Raw genomic sequence first — 21,215 nt, forward strand, 5'->3', positions numbered from 1 at the left:
CTTGAGGTGTAATGCCGCTTTAAACAAAATAGCAGACAGTGGCACTGGTACATATCTGAACTAATCTTCTCCTCCTACAGTGCATGTCTGTCAACCACATTACCACATACCAATCGTTGCATAGAAGCAGCATGGTTTTGTTATGCGTACACACCCATGGTACTGTGCCAAGAGAACTCACAAATCAAGACAAACGCACGCACACGCTGTCAAGTTGTCTACCGATGTTATCTCAAACCCTCACCCTAACCTAACCTCCCACGGGACAGCACACCTAAACCTAACCTAACCCTTAACGCACCCCTCACCAACCTTAATCCGGTCGTCTTAACGCACCCCACACCAACCTTATGTCTAACCAAAGGATGCCTTCCGAGCCACTTCCAATGTGATTGAACTATCTGGGGCTGACATATTAGCCCCAATGTTGAGTAAATCAACGAAGGTGTTGCAGCACCAGGAGAGTGTGACCCAACTTGATGTGTTTTAAGAGTCTGTTTAATTATTTAATAATTTCGTTTTATGAAGGTTTACAATTAATACTGTGAATTAATTGCACTAGCAAAGTGTAACATGCAGTGAGGACGGAACGTTTGTTCTCTGGGGTCCCAATATAAGGAGTGCAGCTTCCGGTTCCCCTCAGTTACATTCTGGAAAGAAAAGCAACACTCATTGCTCCGTCTTTATCCCTGTTTATTCAGGTTCAGTTTTATTAATGAGGTACTCAGCAGCCCTGAGACCCGTAACAGAGGCTTGTCATGTCAGCTGTCAATCAATCAACTCAATGAAGGCCAATGGAAGACGATTTATTGGGCTGTAAAACAATATGCCCATTTTGACCTATTTTGTTTTCCTCGCAAATATTTTATGCTGCTGCTTTAGATTCTACCAGCAGAGGCCCACAGCAGAGCATACCCTGCTCTACGCAGGGTATGGCAGCACCCTGGGTCCTAAGGCCTTCAGGAGGCTGAAACCCTGTACTGGCATAAGCCAGCTGGATGGCCTCCTGCACAATACACCGGGAAAGCCATACTTTAGTAATATGGGTTTCCTTTAGCTCTGGTACCCCACAAATCCTGAAGGGAGATGTCTTGGTCATGTCATGTACAGTCTGAATATTTCATATCTTTTGTCAGGTGTGCGCTGTGAACAACAAGTCTGACTCAGCGCAAAATATATATACAAGGAACAAGGAACTGAAAAATTATACTCTGGGAAATCGAAACAATAAAGTTCCTTTAAGGACAGTTCCGTGAGTGCTGGTATTGTCTTGTTTAACAGGTTCTTCCCAGACCGTGCACCCAATAAAAGAGATTAAGATTAATTGCTGTCATGCCTGCTTCCTTGATGCGTGGTGAGACGAGAAAAAAGGACGAGACGAGAAAAAGATGAGAAAAAAAGACGAGATGAGCTGTTTTGGGGGGAAATAGTACCATCTAATGGCAATTTCATTGGGAAAGAATGCTGTCTGTATTACTCTTATTACACTATTACACTATTATACTTATTACACTATTACACTAATATACTTATTACACTATTACATTTATTACACTTGCACTTATCGGATTGAGGGAACATAGGGTCTGTTTTTAAATGGGAGAACATACTAGGCCTATGTTCATACTGAGGGAACATAGGGTCTGTTTTTAAATGGGAGAACATACTAGGCCTATGTTCATACTGAGGGAACATAGGGCTTAGGAACATAATAGGCATGACCCCCTGTAGGGATTCTGCAATATCTGCATAAACCAAGTTTGCACAGATATCAATTATTTCGTTCTGGAAATTTGGGGATGTTGAATTAAAATGATTTGACTGCATGCTTTCAAATCCAGTATCATATTTAGAGAAGAATCTCAAGAAAATTGCCCCGTGTTTCTGAATCTATCCCCTCCCTGTGTCCACGGAAAGGCAATCCAAGTTTAGACAATAGCCTAATAATATCAACAACTTTGGACAGATACAACCTGTTCTTCTCTACAGTAGCTTTGTGACTTTCTGAAAGTTTAGCTGCAATAGAGCCTGAAGAGTGAAGATGCACTCTTTTTAAAGTGATCATGCAACTCTTATGGGAATCGGATATCGCATGTTTGTCCAGTTTCGAGCCCAGTCTACTCCAGGCACTCACGCCGGTATTACGAAATTACTAATTAGTCCATGTTGCTGTCATTCTGGAAGTGTCGGCAGGCAAAACAAAACACTGCATCCTTTAAAATGGAATATTCCATCCACGCATGCTTCTCGTATATAGCCTAGAAGGTGGAAAATTAACGTTTGTTTTTTCCTATTAACGTTGTGGGGAATTGCTGTAAGACAGCCGTGTTTTTCCCCAAGATCACCATCCACGCGGCGGGTTTGTTGTGTCCAAACTGCCCGGACACGGTGGTTGTGACTGCTCTGCTGCCCCAGCAGTGCTGGGGCGATAAAATAATGTGACATGATGACTACTATAAAATAAATGTATTGTAAAACAAAACATAATAGAATTCAGATTTGTTTCTCACAATTATTATAATTTTATTAAAATAAAAATAATCTTGTTTTTTTTTTTTTTAAGCAAGCAATTTCACCCCCGGCCACCAGGGGGTGCAATGCAACCCCTGAACCCCCCCAAGCTCCGCCCATGCCCCTCACTCACTCCCCACAGTGCCGCAATCCTGCTTCATGCTCTCGTCACCTCCCGCCTGGACTACTGTAATTCCCTTCTTTTTGGTCTCCCCCACAAACTCCTCCATGAACTCCAACTGGTCCAGAACGCTGCAGCCCGTATCGTCACCAGAACCCCTGTCATCAGTCACATCACCCCTGTTTTACACCAACTCCACTGGCTTCCCATCAAATCCCGCATTGACTGTAAGATCCTTCTCCATACTTTCAAGGCCATCCATAACCTCACCCCCCCCCCCCCCCCCCCCTTATCTGTCTGACCTTGTCCACGTCGACATTCCCACCCGGTCTCTTCGGTCTGCCTCCTCCGTCAAACTGAAAGTCCTCCCAGCCCGGCTGTCCACCATGGGGTCAAGAGCTTTCAGCCGCTCTGCCCCTCACCTCTGGAACTCCCTCCTATCCCCCTGACCTCAGAAACATGGACTCTATCACCATATTCCAAACTCACCTCAAAACCCACCTGTTTAGGCAGGCTTATGTGTGACCTGTGTCTTCTGCTGCAAGCTGTGTTTTGTTCTGCTTTTAACTGTGTTGCTGTGAGTGCCCTGAAACGCGCCTTATAAATTAAATGTATTATTATTAATATTATTAAGTGATTGGCACACAGCACATGAAGCATACACATAGTAAATTTAGCCAAAAGCTTATATTTCATACATAAAAAAATCACAACCTACTGTGTAATGAAAGGTAGAAAAGAAAAGCAGTGCACCTCGGCCCACAAAGGCTACAAATCTATCAAATTGTTACCACACCCCCCTAAATTGAATAATGCAAAAAATGGACAAGACTAAAGTCGAATGCAATAAAGGTCAGAATTATTACAACATATGGTATGAAACATTTATTCAAGTATCACAAAGTGTCACAGCATCTGACATTAATGTACAGCTGGCGACCTTTGGGGTCGCCATCGCGACCTCAATGGCTGCTAACTAAAACAGTTTTGTCTGTAAAAACAGATGAGCTACACATGCAGACTTTGTGTCTGTCATGTTTTTGGACCATTACAAACGCATTGGAATGTTTGTCATTATGATTGGGTGTGTCTGGAACCCTATGGCTATGTGAAAACCAGTGAACTTTTGAACAAAACCACAAACGTGGTGTCTATTTTAAACACATTAAAATGCTCTGATGTATGATTACATCTATCTAGAACACTCTAATATACACATTCCTATTGATACAGATAGGAGTATTAAATAATGAATGCACAAAATCTCTGTATGTGCATATACACTAGTAGACAAAATTCGTAAAAATCGAAAGACCAACTTTAAACTGGGCATGTGCGTTGCTGCTGACTCCAGGTACATTTTTATGTCCGATGTCAAGTTGATTGGATAGAACCACCTACAGTATGTACGCCCAATCGCCCATACATAGGTGTTGGCGTAACAGTATAGTATAGTATAGTATAGTATAGTATAGTATAGTGGTATGGTATGGTACAGTACAGTACAGTACAGTACAGTACAGTACAGTACAGTACAGTACAGTACAGTACAGTACAGTACAGTACAGTACAGTACAGTACAGTACAGTACAGTACAGTACAGTACAGTACAGTAGTATAGATCTAGTCTAATGCCTTCATTAGAGCTATGGGACTGTTGTCTTCCTGCACTCGCATGAAATGCAGACCAGCCTCTCCTCTGTTGTGGAAATATAAATACGTTGTACCTATACTCACCAATACAAAGGCGGCTTGTGTTATTAGAAAGCCTACTTTCCACTCTGAGCTCCCCACCACATGTATAAAATCGTCACTCACCGATGGTGAGTGACTACATTGGCCCCCTTCAGTTTGCATACCAGGTGGACATTGGGTTTGATGTTTGATGATGTCATCTATTCTACATGCTAAACAAGGCATTCATACACCTTGACACCCTGGGGCGAATTCAGAAACGGGTCTCATGGTCGCAGCTTACATCGAGATTAACCTGTTTAGTTTATGGCTGTCTCCAGCAGTAGTGGTAACATTCCAAAAAACAAAACAAACGGAATGTCAAAATATCCACCGCGGGGCCTGATACTAGAGCCATGAGTCATTGAAATGCTACTTTAAATGCTTAGTATGACCTTTCACTGCTTCGTCTCAACCATTACTCAATGGCTCTGTTCTCAGACCCCACGGTGGATATTTTGACATTCCGTTTTTTTGTTTTTGTTTTTTTGAATGTTGCCATTGCTGTTCGAGCAGCCATAAACTTGAGGCAGACTAACATCAGTCACTCTACCGTTCACTGTAGTAGAAGAGGTGCGCCTGGTGAGGGTTTAAACCCTGCAGCTACTGTATGTCGAGTCCGCCTACAGGAAATACATAAGCTGCTCCAGCAGTAGTGGCAACATTCCAAAAAACAAAACAAACGGAATGTCAAAATATCCACCGCGGGGCCTGAGACCAGAGCCATTGAGTCATTGAAATGCTACTTTAAATGCTTCGTATGACCTTTCACTGCCATAGACATTTGCAGTTCATTAGGTTCAAATGTTACAGCCAAAACTGTCTTAGGTGGCAGCCATATTGGATTTGTCCGCCATGGCGACCCCGATGGTCACAGGCTCGGGCGCCCTAGCTTAATCATTAGAGCATGCCCTGGGCTACATCCGGGCCAAATTTGGTCCCTTTAATATTGATTGGCATGGAAATATCCGTAAGGCCCGGGATTATATTGCTGAAATGTCAGATGCTGTGACAGTTTGCGGTACTTTAATAAATGTTGCATGTTGAAATAATTCTGACCTTTATTGCATTTATTTTTAGTCTTTTTTGCATTATTCCAAATTAGGGGGGCGTGGTAACATTTTGATAGACCAGCCATTTTGGGCCAAGGTGTGCTGCTTTTATTGTCTACCTATCATTACACAGTAGGTTGTGACATTTTGAATGTATGAAACATAAGCTTTTGACTAAATTTACTATGTGTATGTTTCATTGTGCTGGGTGCCAATAAGCGGTTTTATTTTAACAAATTTGCTACATTTCATGATCTAGATTAACGTATGAGTAAACTAAGGCACCAGTACTTGTTTCAGATGTTAGGTATATGTAGGCCTATTTATGACAGATTTTGTGTTGCCAAAATCAATATAACACACTTTACAAGAAAAAACAGCAGCACAAGATTTTCGTTTTTTGGTCATTATACTTTTATATACATTTTTGGCCTGTGACAAAATACTGCAGGATATTATGAGTAGAAGAAGTTCAGAAGGGTATTATCTATGAATAAATGCATTGAATGAGTAGTGCCCATGACGCGGGAACGAAACTCATTTTCGAGGCACTTTTTCTGGGGTCCCAACACGGACAACTGGAACTGAGGTGATCGACTCTGTACTTTGACCACTTTTTTACAATAATTTCCAATCTAAGCTCACATAACAACGTTGTTGTGAGCTTGTAGATCTAAGCTCACATAACAATGCGGTTGTGAGCTTGTAGATCTAAGCTCACATAACGTCGTTGTGAGCTTGTAGATCTAAACTCACATAACGTTGTTGTGAGCTTGTAGATCTAAGCTCACATGTTTTTGGATAAGGTTCTAGAATTGTAGATGCTGCATGGGTTCAATGAAGTGTTTCTTCCACCAGGTGGCAGTAAAGGGTTACAATGAGGCGTTGTGTAAAGTTTGGTGGCAGTGACTCAACTCTCTAGTCTAGACTACAACACCTTGTTTCAACTGCACGTTTTACACAAATAGGCCTATACTGACAACTTAAACATTCAATGTGTTTTATATCAACAAGCTACAGCTGCTGAACAATGGACACAACTCACAGCAAACCACATGAACATTTATTCATTAAACATGGAAACAAAAGAGTTCAAACTACAGAAATGAGAGTAGCCTATAGGCTAGTAGCCACCACACCACAGCAGGTGAACTCAATGCTCCAACTATAAGTCCAAAGTGTGTCAACTCTTATCTGAGACATTTAAAGGATTATTTTACAAACGGACACAACGAGAGATGAACTTGTGGATTATACAAAGAGCAGACAGACAATAAACAAAACCAACTGAAGAACAATTAATGCAGGAGCAAAAGGCTGGGAGGAAGCGCCACTTCATCTTAGAAGGTAAGGCTCATCTAGAATATAAATATAAATGCTGTTTAATTTAGTTACAATGCTGTGTGTTGACGTCATGACGTGTTGGTGCTACTTATTGCGCAGCTGTGCACTTTGATGAGGTTAATTAGATGCTGTTTGGCTGCTGGTGCTTGTAGGTCTTTGATGAGGTTAATTAGATGCTGGTTGGCTGCTGGTGCTTGTAGGTCTTGTAGGTCTTGTAGGTCTTAGGTCTCCATAAATAAAAAGCATAAATCACAGACATTGCTTGGTTGTGTATTTAGAAGAACGTTGTGTGATTTGTGGTGCATATTTGTTTACATTATATTAGCTGTGGCCATAATATTGAGTTGTCATTCATGTCTAGTTGTTCTGCTCTTGGTCTCATTGGGGCTTAATTGTCCAATGAAATAGAAATGGAGGGGAAAAATAGCCGATCTACAAGCTTCGTGGATTAGACAGTTTCACTATTGCAGATATAAGTTAAAATGGTAAATGGTGCATTTATATAGCGCCTTTATCCAAGGCGCTTTACAGAGATTGTGCATTACATTCACCCATTCATACACCGATGGCAGCGGAAACCATGCAAGGCACCAACTAGCACATCGGGAGCAATTAGGGGTTCAGTGTCTTGCTCAAGGACACTTCGACAGTAACTCTGGGGGAGCCCGGGTTCGAACTGGCAACCTTACGGTTACCATCCAGGCACTCTACCCCTGAGCCACCGCCGCCCCTACAGTTCTCATGTATAGGATACAGTTGTTTCTTTTGGGCATGTTTTCATAGTAGTACCTGGATGGTGTTGTCATGCTTACCAACATGATATGAGAGAGAGAGAGAGAGAGATTTGATATTGTTTTCTGTTGTATTATATATTTTTCAGTTTTTGCTGCATTTGATGCTTTCAATACTGTAGTTGTACCAGTTGAAAACTTGTTTTAGTCATATTTTAGTCACCTAAAATGTTTTAGTTTTAGTCAACTAACTATCATAAGATATTCAACATCCAGAATACATTTTGGCAGGCCTTGGCGGTGTCGTAATGCCTGATTATGCACGTGGTTGCATGCTGAAAGATCTAAAAGCTCAGTGTGAGCTTCTAGATCTCAAAAGTGAAAAAAGGCAATGCTGGTGAACTGTACAGTGCATGGCAGATGATGTCTTCATGATGCTACAAGCTCATTGTGAGCTTGTAGATCTGCTAGTTTCAGCAGATTGCAGAATTATGCGGAATGTCCCATTTCACAATGCATAGGCCTACAAATCATTTGAAAATAGCAGATCTACAAGATCACAATGCATTGCAAAGTGACACATTGTGAGCTTGTAGATCTGCTAGTTTCAGCAGAATAATGCAGAATTTCACAATGCTCTGGGACAGTGGTGGAAAGTAACTACGTACATTTACTTAAGCACTGTACTTAATTACAGTACATTTACTTAAGCACTGTACAATTTTGAGGTATTGTTTTTTTGTAGAGTATTTCCTATTATAAAATAGTTCAGCTGTTGAAGTGGAGCTCATCAATGTCATATTTCTTCCATTGATAAATCTAAATGGAGGAGAGAGTAAATGGTAAATGGTGCATTTATATAACGCCTTTATCCAAGGAGCTTTACATAGATTGTGCATTACATTCACCCACACATTCATATGGTGGTGGAAAACCATGCAAGGCACCAACCAGCACATCAGGAGGGTTCTTGCTCAAGGACACTTCGACACTAACTCTGGGGGAGCCCACAGGGTTCGAACTGGCAACCTTGCGGTTACCATCCAGACTTGAATGCTAGATATTTACAATTTACATTTAGAGGCCAATATTCTACCATCATTACAGTATGTACAAATTAAAGTAACTTCCTCCACTGGTGATGTCATCACTGTGTAATTCTGTACGGCTGCCTTTTCAGAACTTCTCATTTGAAGTCATTTACATATAATTATATATTTAAACAGCAACTGATATTGTTTAGATATGGACTAGTATTTAAATATCTGAAGTTGTTCCTCATCTGTTGACCTACATTTAAAGAAGTCCAAACTCAGGGATGTTTATTGTTCAACTGCACATCCTGTACATTAATTTAGTTACTAAAGTGTACTCTTTATCATATGAGGTACAACAGTTTATATCAACCCCCTGATGTCACAAACACAACATTGATGTGATCAATTCTACATGTTAGAAATGTAACAGTAATTTACAGTGATTAGAGTTCATGTACCGTTTTATTTATAACATTCACTGTTTTAACAAACTGATTTGGACCAAACCCAGTTTCATCACAAACACTTTATTGATCAATCTGTCTGTGGTGTTAAAATTAAACAGATGGCTGTTATTCATTGATTACATTACATTGCATTGATTACATGTTACATTACATAGTCTCTCCTTTATCAGAATAATGGAAATATGAATTATCCTCTTGAACCCCAGCATGAATATTCTGGGGGGAACATTTCCCAAAATAGCAGATCTACAAGCTCATTGTCTATTTGGTGTACTCAGAAAAAGAAAATAACCCACCCCCCCCCCCCCCCCTCCCCCCCCCACACACACACACAGGCGGATGGTACGTAGCTCCAGGCACCACAAAGGGTTAATCAGGTGCTGCACATACACATAACTATTACTAGTTAATGCATAACTCTAGAAAACTATTTCACAAATCCAATACCATGTGTACCCACATGTAGCGTCGTCCCATCTTCCATCAGCATAAAACCCAGCACAGTCTTCTCCTTCACCATAGTCATCAGGCTCACCAGGCCCCCAGTACCTGTAGAAGTAGACACATTAATACATTACAATACCTTCACAACAAGGATTTGATCTGAATGTTTAGTTTTCTTTTCATCATGACTTCAAATTATATTACATTATAATATAATGTAATATGATTAGAAGTCATGATTAAAAAACAAACAAACATTCAGATCAAATATATATAATGATTATATATTTACGTACAAATTAACTGGACAATGAAATAGACAACGGATACAGAGTAACTGTTGTATTATAGCCTTTGATTCCCTTTAGAGATAAATATGAAGATGAAATAATGTGAAATGTAGTTTGCTGAAAATAAATGTAGTTAAAATGTTTTCTTTAACCCATTCTGGGCGGGAACCCCTTTTGGGGTTCTTTACAGTATGTAGGCCTACAGTATTAAGAAAATAAGAAAATGTGATGCTGCTATATAAATATTAGTTTTTCAGAAAACTTAGGTCAGTATTTAGAAGGCGTTTATAGAATGGGCCTCAGTAGAATAATGAAGGTAAAGTCTTACGTTGTGGTCAGTGGTGTTCCATCCACCCACTTCCACACTCCTTCTTGGTCCCTGTCGGTCAATCCAATCCACACATACTTGTATTCGCCAAGTCTGACAACAAAGTCCTGGACAGACAATCAGCTGGTTACTGAAGTACAATCTGTACAATACTAGATGTGTGTCTCAACTAGATGGCACACATCTAGCACGCACGCACGCACGCACACACACACACACACACACACACACACACACACACACACACACACACACACACACACATACACACACACTGCACCTGCTTCTCTCTGCTCTTTATGGTCATCAGGTCAGATTGTCTGGCTGTACAGAATGCTCTGCTGTCCTCCCAGGTCTTCATCTCAGTAGAGATGTAGTAACACCCATCACCACCTAATGTAAATCCATGTGATTCTAACAACAAAATATAATGTTAGACACTGTTTTTAATGTGATTAATGACAAAATGATGAACAACATAAGAATGTATAAACACAGTGACGTCTCACTGACCACAAAGAATCCTCTTGGTCAGGTTGGTATGTCTGCTCAGTAACTCATCAAAACTGGTCTTCCACTGGTCTCTCTGGTCAGTCATGGTGTTAAGGCTGGTCTCTAACTGGTCTCTCTGGTCAGTCATGGTGTTAAGGCTGGTCTCTAACTGGTCTCTCTGGTCAGTCATGTTGTTAAGGCTGGTCTCTAATTGGTCCAAATGGTCAGTCAGTTGGGGCAGGTTGTCATGTCTGTTCTGGAACTGATCCAAACTGGACTGCAGGATGTTTTTGTCTTTAATCAACGTTCCATCTGTAAGAAGGAGAATCAACAAACTGATGAGTTTTACATCCAACGTTGTGCTGATAGTTATCTATCAGTGATACAGAGGACTCTATGTTGGGGAGACATGTGACCTGGTGTGGGGAGCAGTCAACAACATGGTGGGTTAGGGAGACATGTGACCTGGTGTGGGGAGCAGTCAACAACATGGTGGGTTAGGGATACATGTGACCTGGTGTGGAGAGCAGTCAACAACATGGTGGGTTAGGGAGACATGTGACCTGGTGTGGGGAGCAGTCAACAACATGGTGGGTTAGGAGACATGTGACCTGGTGTGGGGAGCAGTCAACAACATGGTGGGTTAGGAGACATGTGACCTGGTGTGGGGAGCAGTCAACAACATGGTGGGTTAGGGAGACATGTGACCTGGTGTGGGGAGCAGTCAACAACATGGTGGGTTAGGAGACATGTGACCTGGTGTGGGGAGCAGTCAACAACATGGTGGGTTAGGGAGACATGTGACCTGGTGTGGAGAGCAGTCAACAACATGGTGGGGAGACATGTGACCTGGTGTGGGGAGCAGTCAACAACATGGTGGGTTAGGAGACATGTGACCTGGTGTGGAGAGCAGTCAACAACATGGTGGGTTAGGGAGACATGTGACCTGGTGTGGGGAGCAGTCAACAACATGGTGGGGAGACATGTGACCTGGTGTGGGGAGCAGTCAACAACATGGTGGGTTAGGGAGACATGTGACCTGGTGTGGGGAGCAGTCAACAACATGGTGGGTTAGGGAGACATGTGACCTGGTGTGGGGAGGAGTCAACAACATGGTGGGTTAGGAGACATGTGACCTGGTGTGGGGAGCAGTCAACAACATGGTGGGTTAGGGAGACATGTGACCTGGTGTGGAGAGCAGTCAACAACATGGTGGGTTGGGAGACATGTGACCTGGTGTGGAGAGCAGTCAACAACATGGTGGGTTGGGAGACATGTGACCTGGTGTGGGGAGCAGTCAACAACATGGTGGGTTGGGCATGGCCGCGGGAAGATATTTACAGTATGAGGTGTGGAATGTCCAGTAGATATTTACAGTATGAGGTGTGGAATGTTCAGTAGATATTTACAGTATGAGGTGTGGAATGTCCAGTAGATATTTACAGTATGAGGTGTGGAATGTCCAGTAGATATTTACAGTATGAGGTGTGGAATGTTCAGTAGATATTTACAGTATGAGGTGTGGAATGTCCAGTAGATATTTACAGTATGAGGTGTGGAATGTCCAGTAGATATTTACAGTATGAGGTGTGGAATGTTCAGTAGATATTTACAGTATGAGGTGTGGAATGTCCAGTAGATATTTACAGTATGAGGTGTGGAATGTCCAGTAGATATTTACAGTATGAGGTGTGGAATGTCCAGTAGGGTTGTGCGCGCGGCCGTGCGCCTAAGCGTGCGCCGCAAAAGGCACGCGCCTCGTTCACGAGCATTTTCGCGCATTTTCACGCAGAAAAGTGGCATTTATACTTTCCCTCTCAGCACGCATGAGCAAAACCGACACAGGCAATTAACCAGGATAAGGCTCCGATGCCCGATACTGTGATGCAGCTTATTTATTAAGCTTGTGAAATAATGTTAGTGGTGCAAAAGTACAGTATTTTTTGTCTGCGATGTAGCAGAGTAGAAAGTAAAGGTACATTTTTTCATACACTCCAGTAAAGTAATTGCATGGTGGAGAGTGCCTCCACCGATGTGGTCGTCATGGACTGTAAAAACGGATATAATTACATTACTTACAGTGTTGTACTTAGCTACTATAAGTGACCGTTTTGCTTAACAATGATCCGAGATCAGTGCTGTTTGGCAATGTGATCCTAGAGAGCATGCTAATATATTTAAAAAACGGTTCCCCCTATCAGCTATCATGCTGTTGTAATTGTGCGCATACTGTCCTACACACTGTGTGTGTGTGTGTGTGTGTGTGTGTGTGTGTGTGTGTGTGTGTGTGTGTGTGTGTGTGTGTGTGTGTGTGTGTGTGTGTGTGTGTGTGTGTGTGTGTGTGTGTGTGTGTGTGTGTGGTTCTTGCCTCTCCAGCTAAATTATAGGAAGTAAACCAGGTGGACCTTTTATAAGGGTCGGTAACAGAACCAAATGGGCTCTCAGAGTTAAATTGACATTTTACAAGTGTGTGGGTAATGTGTAAATGTTGGGGTCCTTGCCATGACTGGTTTCCCTACCATGCATTTGTTTTTTCTTTTATATATTTCCCCGTCCACTGCATGCCTCGCGCCAACCCACCTTCCTCACAATAGAGCCTTAATTGACCTTGGCCTCGCGCCAACCCACCTTCCTCACAATAGAGCCTTAATTGACCTTGGCCTCGCGCCAACCCACCTTCCTCACAATAGAGCCTTAATTGACCTTGGCCTCGCGCCAACCCACCTTCCTCACAATAGAGCCTTAATTGACCTTGGCCTCGCGCCAACCCACCTTCCTCACAATAGAGCCTTAATTGACCTTGGCCTCGCGCCAACCCACCTTCCTCACAATAGAGCCTTAATTGACCTTGGCCTCGCGCCAACCCACCTTCCTCACAATAGAGCCTTAATTGACCTTGGCCTCGCGCCAACCCACCTTCCTCACGATAGAGCCCAAAGTGTTTCCCTCAACATCCATCAATAGTAAAGATGGAATGCTATACTCACAGAGTACCGCCACGACAATGATGCCAGCCAATAGGAGAACACACAGCAGCCACCCACACACCGCAGCAGCCAAGTAGAGATTCCGCTTTGAGTCTTCAGAGCCTGAAAAACATACGACACCATCGTCACGCTCCCTGTAGGTTTAAACCAGTACAGTCCCAAAATAAGACATTTAAAATAAGTCACACTTTGTTTTTTTACAAGTTGTGAGGGCATACTGTAAGTGATTTATGTTCTTAATTGACTGAGCTGAAATAGAGTATAGCATTCAGGGTCAATGGCTCTCATTTATCAATCGAGTGTAAATTCTGCCTCAAATTCGAGCGTCGGTTTTGGAGTACCCTCACGTCGGCATGACATTTATGAAGTGATCCCAAACAGCTGATCCTTCCTTCATTTATGAAGTGATCCCAAACAGCTGATCCTTCCTTCATTTCGTTCCTAATTGGTTGGTAAATGTGACGGCTGAAATCAATCTGGCACGCCCTATGAAATCAAGCCTCGCCCTCGTGTTTGTGACATGAATAACTGCAATACGACCAAACAACGTATATGGAAACCGTTACACGCTTGTCTTGCTGCCCCCCCCCCTTCCCCCCCCACACACAGATGCACGCATCATGTACACGCAATTTACAACTGCAAGCCCAACTCAATGCAGTGTGTTGTATCTTAAATAAATAAAGATATACCGGTATTTGAACGAACACCTGCATGAATTAAATAAAGCTTTACGGCCAAAAGCTACACCAGGCAATTTTGCGCACGTGCGTATGCGTTTACTGCGCGCGTACAGTGCGTTTGGATAGGACCAATATATGTCAATGATACCAGCTACACCAGACGCACGGATACCTACGCGTGCTCTAAAAATAGGATCGGTTCTAAAATGCGTATCTATATATCCTCCCGGAAGGTCCCGCACAAATCTGCCGCGCGTCTGACAGATGGATGTAGCCGCGGGGCATTTGGCGTACGCACGCACGGTCCGCGCGTTTAGAGTAAACGCACGAGCTTGGCCGTTAGGCCTACCCTGTCTGTTTCTCTCTCGCCTCGCCTGCCTTGCTGTCATGTCCGCGCACGCACGCACGCACGCATGCACCTCAAGGCTACATGACACATCACAGTTGCATCGCCATGAATGGAATACGTTTGTAGGCTAGGCCCATATTAATTAATTTACCCATCCGTGCGTAATGCACGTGCGCAGTGCGCACTGCTGTGCAAAGTGCTGTGGGTGAGTGATGCCTGCATGAGAGATATAGCATGTCAAGGCAGTCATAATAATCAGTGATTGATGAATGAACCATAAACATAATTATGGATGAAGGCTGGCATGTGAGCTGCTATGTGCTGGCGACGCCCGCTGCGGTCCCGTCCTCCCGACTCCCCAAAAGGATCTCGCATAATTAATTAAGTGCTCAGTCTATCTGAAGAAAGACTGTCAAAGCACCTTATTTAAATGGGTGAATGATTAAGCCCCTTACGCCTATAGCCTACAATTGGAAAAAAAAGGTGTTCAGTCCATTTATGCCTAAATGGCATTATTGTTTTTAATCACGCAATTTGAATTGCTCGTAAAGTTGGAAATCTCCTACCAATTTCACATGACACAAAGACACATCATTGATGTATTCCTTTTCTTTTTACATGTAGCCCATATACATATACAGTTTTATATTAACATTTTAGGAGTGAATACATAATGTTTAGATGCCTGTGACAGCCTGTCAGCTGGTCAAACTAACGCTGCTCCGCTTTTCTACCACAGAGAAACGGGTGAGGACACAGCCTTACACGACAGCCCCCGACCTATAGCGTGGTGTTTGTCCAGGCGCACGTTCAAGTTCAAGGTCATGCGGATAATTGATAAATGCCGATAAATGAGGGCCATTGTTTCTGATGATGATGATTATTATTTTAATTATTTTTAAGCATGACATGACACCTTGCAGTGTTTTAGTATAGTAGAGTTCACCCTACACCACTACACTGTCCGTGTGTATCACTAACATCCATACATATATTAGTTAACCTTTTGTATATACAATATTAGCCCATTCTGCGCGGGAACCCCTTTTGGTGTTAGCATTATACGTTATGCTTTAGCTATTTAAAAATAGCAGATCTACAAGCTCGTAGCGCGCCACCAAGTGGCGCTCTACGAGCTTGTAGGTCTGCTATTTTTTGAAAAATAGAAGAACGACTGACATTTTTTAGAATCTGATCTCAGGTCAGAATGGGTTAATCAGACCAGTGTGTGTCCAGTGGAAACCTCGTATGAATCTGATCTCAGGTCAGAATGGGTTAACCTTTTGTATACAATATTAGTTATAATGTTATACCTCCAAGCTGCTCCTGTGCTGTGTTGTTGTTCTGTGTCCCAGGGTCTGGAGTCTCATAGATGGGGTCCGGGGGGTCTGGAGTCTCATAGATGGGGTCCGGGGGGTCTGGAGTCACATAGATGGGGTCCTGGTCCTCTGGAGTCACATAGATGGGGTCCTGGTCGTCTGGAGTCACATAGATGGGTTTCTGGTCGTCTGGAATCAGATAGATGTCGCCTGTCTCCTCTTCTCTCTCTCCTCTCTCCTGCATCTCCATCTCTCCTCGGCCAGATCGGACCTTCTTGGTGGGATATGGCCCGGTGTTGACATACACGTCCTCAGTCATTGTAGTTCATTGTCAAACTGATCTGTTCTGAAACTTGTTGTTATAGACTTATAGTCACAAAAGAGGAAAATGACATTGAACGCTTTGAAAGAATAGTGAAGTATACCGGTAATTTAATCCAGCAAACTTCCCATTTGATAAATGCCCACCGGTGTGACCTAAACAAAATGCCAGAGGAAAGGTAATTCAATGATGGTGGTGAATTTACATTTACTAGCAATAAGACAGACTGTTAAACATGACTAATGACTTCTTCATTGTCCCCACCAGGCCGAAGGCACGGGGAGAGAGTCTTTTTGTCTCCACCAGGCCGAAGGCACGGGGAGAGAGGATTTTTGTCTCCACCAGGCCGAAGGCACGGGGAGAGAGTCTTTTTGTCTCCACCAGGCCGAAGGCACGGGGAGAGAGTCTTTTTGTCTCCACCAGGCCGAAGGCACGGAGAGAGAGGATTTTTGTCTCCACCAGGCCGAAGGCACGGGGAGAGAGGATTTTTGTCTCCACCAGGCCGAAGGCACGGGGAGAGAGTCTTTTTGTCCCCACCAGGCCGAAGGCACGGGGAGAGAGGATTTTTGTCTCCACCAGGCCGAAGGCACGGGGAGAGAGTCTTTTTGTCTCCACCAGGCCGAAGGCACGGGGAGAGAGTCTTTTTGTCTCCACCAGGCCGAAGGCACGGGGAGAGAGTCTTTTTGTCTCCACCAGGCCGAAGGCACGGGGAGAGAGTCTTTTTGTCTCCACTAGGCCGAAGGCACGGGGAGAGAGGATTTTTGTCTCCACTAGGCCGAAGGCACGGGGAGAGAGGATTTTTGTCTCCACCAGGCCGAGGGCACGGGGAGAGAGGATTTTGTCTCCACCAGGCCGAAGGCACGGGGAGAGAGGATTTTTGTCTCCACCAGGCCGAAGGCACGGGGAGAGAGGATTTTTGTCTCCACCAGGCCGAAGGCACGGGGAGAGAGTCTTTTTGTCTCCACTAGGCCGAAGGCACGGGGAGAGAGTCTTTTTGTCTCCACCAGGCCGAAGGCACGGGGAGAGAGGATTTTTGTCTCCACCAGGCCGAAGGCACGGGGAGAGAGTCTTTTTGTCTCCACCAGGCCGAAGGCACGGGGAGAGAGTCTTTTTGTCTCCACCAGGCCGAAGGCACGGGGAGAGAGTCTTTTTGTCTCCACTAGGCCGAAGGCACGGGGAGAGAGGATTTTTGTCTCCACCAGGCCGAGGGCACGGGGAGAGAGGATTTTGTCTCCACCAGGCCGAAGGCACGGGGAGAGAGGATTTTTGTCTCCACCAGGCCGAAGGCACGGGGAGAGAGGATTTTTGTCTCCACCAGGCCGAAGGCACGGGGAGAGAGTCTTTTTGTCTCCACTAGGCCGAAGGCACGGGGAGAGAGTCTTTTTGTCTCCACCAGGCCGAAGGCACGGGGAGAGAGGATTTTTGTCTCCACCAGGCCGAAGGCACGGGGAGAGAGTCTTTTGTCTCCACCAGGCCGAAGGCACGGGGAGAGAGTCTTTTTGTCTCCACCAGGCCGAAGGCACGGGGAGAGAGTCTTTTTGTCTCCACCAGGCCGAAGGCACGGGGAGAGAGGATTTTTGTCTCCACCAGGCCGAAGGCACGGGGAGAGAGTCTTTTTGTCTCCACCAGGCCGAAGGCACGGGGAGAGAGTCTTTTTGTCTCCACTAGGCCGAAGGCACGGGGAGAGAGTCTTTTTGTCTCCACCAGGCCGAAGGCACGGGGAGAGAGTCTTTTTGTCTCCACCAGGCCGAAGGCACGGGGAGAGAGTCTTTTTGTCTCCACCAGGCCGAAGGCACGGGGAGAGAGTCTTTTTGTCTCCACCAGGCCGAAGGCACGGGGAGAGAGTCTTTTTGTCTCCACCAGGCCGAAGGCACGGGGAGAGAGGATTTTTGTCTCCACCAGGCCGAAGGCACGGGGAGAGAGTCTTTTTGTCTCCACCAGGCCGAAGGCACGGGGAGAGAGTCTTTTTGTCTCCACCAGGCCGAAGGCACGGGGAGAGAGTCTTTTTGTCTCCACCAGGCCGAAGGCACGGAGAGAGAGTCTTTTTGTCTCCACTAGGCCGAAGGCACGGGGAGAGAGTCTTTTTGTCTCCACCAGGCCGAAGGCACGGGGAGAGAGTCTTTTTGTCTCCACCAGGCCGAAGGCACGGGGAGAGAGTCTTTTTGTCCCCACCAGGCCGAAGGCACGGGGAGAGAGTATTTTTGTCTCCACCAGGCCGAAGGCACGGGGAGAGAGGATTTTTGTCTCCACCAGGCCGAAGGCACGGGGAGAGAGGATTTTTGTCTCCACCAGGCTGAAGGCACGGGGAGAGAGGATTTTGTCTCCACCAGGCTGAAGGCACGGGGAGAGAGGATTTTTGTCTCCACCAGGCTGAAGGCATGGAGAGAGAGTCTTTTTGTCTCCACCAGGCTGAAGGCACGGGGAGAGAGTCTTTTTGTCTCCACCAGGCTGAAGGCACGGGGAGAGAGTCTTTTTGTCTCCACCAGGCCGAAGGCACGGGGAGAGAGGATTTTTGTCTCCACCAGGCCGAAGGCATGGGGAGAGAGTATTTTTGTCTCCACCAGGCCGAAGGCACGGGGAGAGAGGATTTTTGTCTCCACCAGGCCGAAGGCACGGGGAGAGAGTCTTTTTGTCTCCACCAGGCCGAAGGCACGGGGAGAGAGGATTTTTGTCTCCACCAGGCCGAAGGCACGGGGAGAGAGGATTTTTGTCTCCACCAGGCCGAAGGCACGGGGAGAGAGTCTTTTTGTCTCCACCAGGCCGAAGGCACGGGGAGAGAGGATTTTTGTCTCCACCAGGCCGAAGGCACGGGGAGAGAGGATTTTTGTCTCCACCAGGCCGAAGGCACGGGGAGAGAGGATTTTTGTCTCCACCAGGCCGAAGGCACGGGGAGAGAGTCTTTTTGTCTCCACTAGGCCGAAGGCACGGGGAGAGAGTCTTTTTGTCTCCACCAGGCCGAAGGCACGGGGAGAGAGGATTTTTGTCTCCACCAGGCCGAAGGCACGGGGAGAGAGTATTTTTGTCTCCACTAGGCCGAAGGCACGGGGAGAGAGTCTTTTTGTCTCCACCAGGCCGAAGGCACGGGGAGAGAGGATTTTTGTCTCCACCAGGCCGAAGGCACGGGGAGAGAGGATTTTTGTCTCCACCAGGCCGAAGGCACGGGGAGAGAGGATTTTTGTCTCCACCAGGCCGAAGGCACGGGGAGAGAGGATTTTTGTCTCCACCAGGCCGAAGGCACGGGGAGAGAGGATTTTTGTCTCCACCAGGCCGAAGGCACGGGGAGAGAGTCTTTTTGTCTCCACCAGGCCGAAGGCACGGGGAGAGAGTCTTTTTGTCCCCACCAGGCCGAAGGCATGGGGAGAGAGGATTTTTGTCTCCACCAGGCCGAAGGCACGGGGAGAGAGTCTTTTTGTCTCCACTAGGCCGAAGGCACGGGGAGAGAGTCTTTTTGTCTCCACCAGGCCGAAGGCACGGGGAGAGAGTCTTTTTGTCTCCACCAGGCCGAAGGCACGGGGAGAGAGTCTTTTTGTCTCCACTAGGCCGAAGGCACGGGGAGAGAGTCTTTTTGTCTCCACCAGGCTGAAGGCACGGGGAGAGAGTCTTTTTGTCTCCACCAGGCCGAAGGCACGGGGAGAGAGTCTTTTTGTCTCCACCAGGCCGAAGGCACGGGGAGAGAGTCTTTTTGTCTCCACCAGGCCGAAGGCACGGGGAGAGAGTCTTTTTGTCTCCACTAGGCCGAAGGCACGGGGAGAGAGTCTTTTTGTCTCCACCAGGCCGAAGGCACGGGGAGAGAGTCTTTTTGTCTCCACCAGGCCGAAGGCACGGGGAGAGAGTATTTTTGTCTCCACCAGGCCGAAGGCACGGGGAGAGAGTCTTTTTGTCTCCACCAGGCCGAAGGCACGGGGAGAGAGTCTTTTTGTCTCCACCAGGCCGAAGGCACGGGGAGAGAGTCTTTTTGTCTCCACCAGGCCGAAGGCACGGGGAGAGAGGATTTTTGTCTCCACCAGGCCGAAGGCACGGGGAGAGAGTCTTTTTGTCTCCACCAGGCCGAAGGCACGGGGAGAGAGTATTTTTGTCTCCACCAGGCCGAAGGCACGGGGAGAGAGTCTTTTTGTCTCCACCAGGCCGAAGGCACGGGGAGAGAGGATTTTTGTCTCCACCAGGCCGAAGGCACGGGGAGAGAGTCTTTTTGTCTCCACCAGGCCGAAGGCACGGGGAGAGAGGATTTTTGTCTCCACCAGGCCGAAGGCACGTAGCCTGGGTAAACCCACTCCCCCTGCTGGACAACATTTCATTCTGCCAGGAGGGGTGAGTCTGGCTAAATGGTAATACAAAGTCCTTAAGATTGTATCAGCTTTGGTACGAGCCAATCCGCGACCGAGCTCAGGGCTCTGTGATTGACAGCGCACGTTGGCCAATCAGGAACGATTTGAGCAGTTGATGACGTGTGAACTCCTCGACTCATTCACAACAACAAACATGGGAATGAGGAAGTAGGAACAGAACGCGTTTAGATGACGCCTCTTGTTTTGATATACGCTGATTGGCTGAAGGGGTTGTCCGTCAACGCTACTCTCCCGCCCCACGGCTAAACAGCCACACAGGCGATTATGCCAGACTCACCCCTCCTGGCAGAATGAAATGTTGTCCAGCAGGGGGAGTGGGTTTACCCAGGCTAGAAGGCACGGGGAGAGAGGATTTTTGTCTCCACCAGGCCGAAGGCACGGGGAGAGAGTCTTTTTGTCTCCACCAGGCCGAAGGCACGGGGAGAGAGTATTTTTGTCTCCACCAGGCCGAAGGCACGGGGAGAGAGTCTTTTTGTCTCCACCAGGCCGAAGGCACGGGGAGAGAGTCTTTTTGTCTCCACCAGGCCGAAGGCACGGGGAGAGAGTCTTTTTGTCTCCACCAGGCCGAAGGCACGGGGAGAGAGTATTTTTGTCTCCACTAGGCCGAAGGCACGGGGAGAGAGTCTTTTTGTCTCCACCAGGCCGAAGGCACGGGGAG

General features: G+C 46.1%; 2 protein-coding genes and 1 long non-coding RNA gene across 4 annotated transcripts in view; 1 reads left to right on the forward strand and 2 right to left on the reverse strand.

Moving 5' to 3' along the window:
• LOC310879282 (histone-lysine N-methyltransferase Smyd1-like) overlaps positions 1-21,215 on the reverse strand; it is a 294,932-nt gene that overhangs the window by 81,106 nt on the left and 192,611 nt on the right. The gene's annotated exons all lie outside the window — the stretch shown is intronic.
• The window catches only part of LOC310879296, a 229,250-nt gene that overhangs the window by 32,921 nt on the left and 175,114 nt on the right, over positions 1-21,215 (forward strand). The gene's annotated exons all lie outside the window — the stretch shown is intronic.
• The window catches only part of LOC310879566 (uncharacterized protein), a gene marked incomplete at its 3' end in the record, with an annotated part of 28,044 nt that continues 9,465 nt past the window's right edge, over positions 2,637-21,215 (reverse strand). Inside the window, exons 6-7 of the mRNA XM_083794341.1 lie at positions 9,454-9,546; positions 2,637-2,790 (exon numbers count right to left, since the gene is read on the reverse strand). Of these exons, the coding sequence (XP_083650467.1) occupies positions 2,637-2,790; positions 9,454-9,546 (247 nt within the window). The remainder of the gene's footprint in view (positions 2,791-9,453; positions 9,547-21,215) is intronic.

Source organism: Protomyctophum parallelum (assembly GCF_964188405.1).
Source record: "Protomyctophum parallelum genome assembly, chromosome: 21".
Lineage (NCBI taxonomy): Eukaryota > Metazoa > Chordata > Actinopteri > Myctophiformes > Myctophidae > Protomyctophum > Protomyctophum parallelum.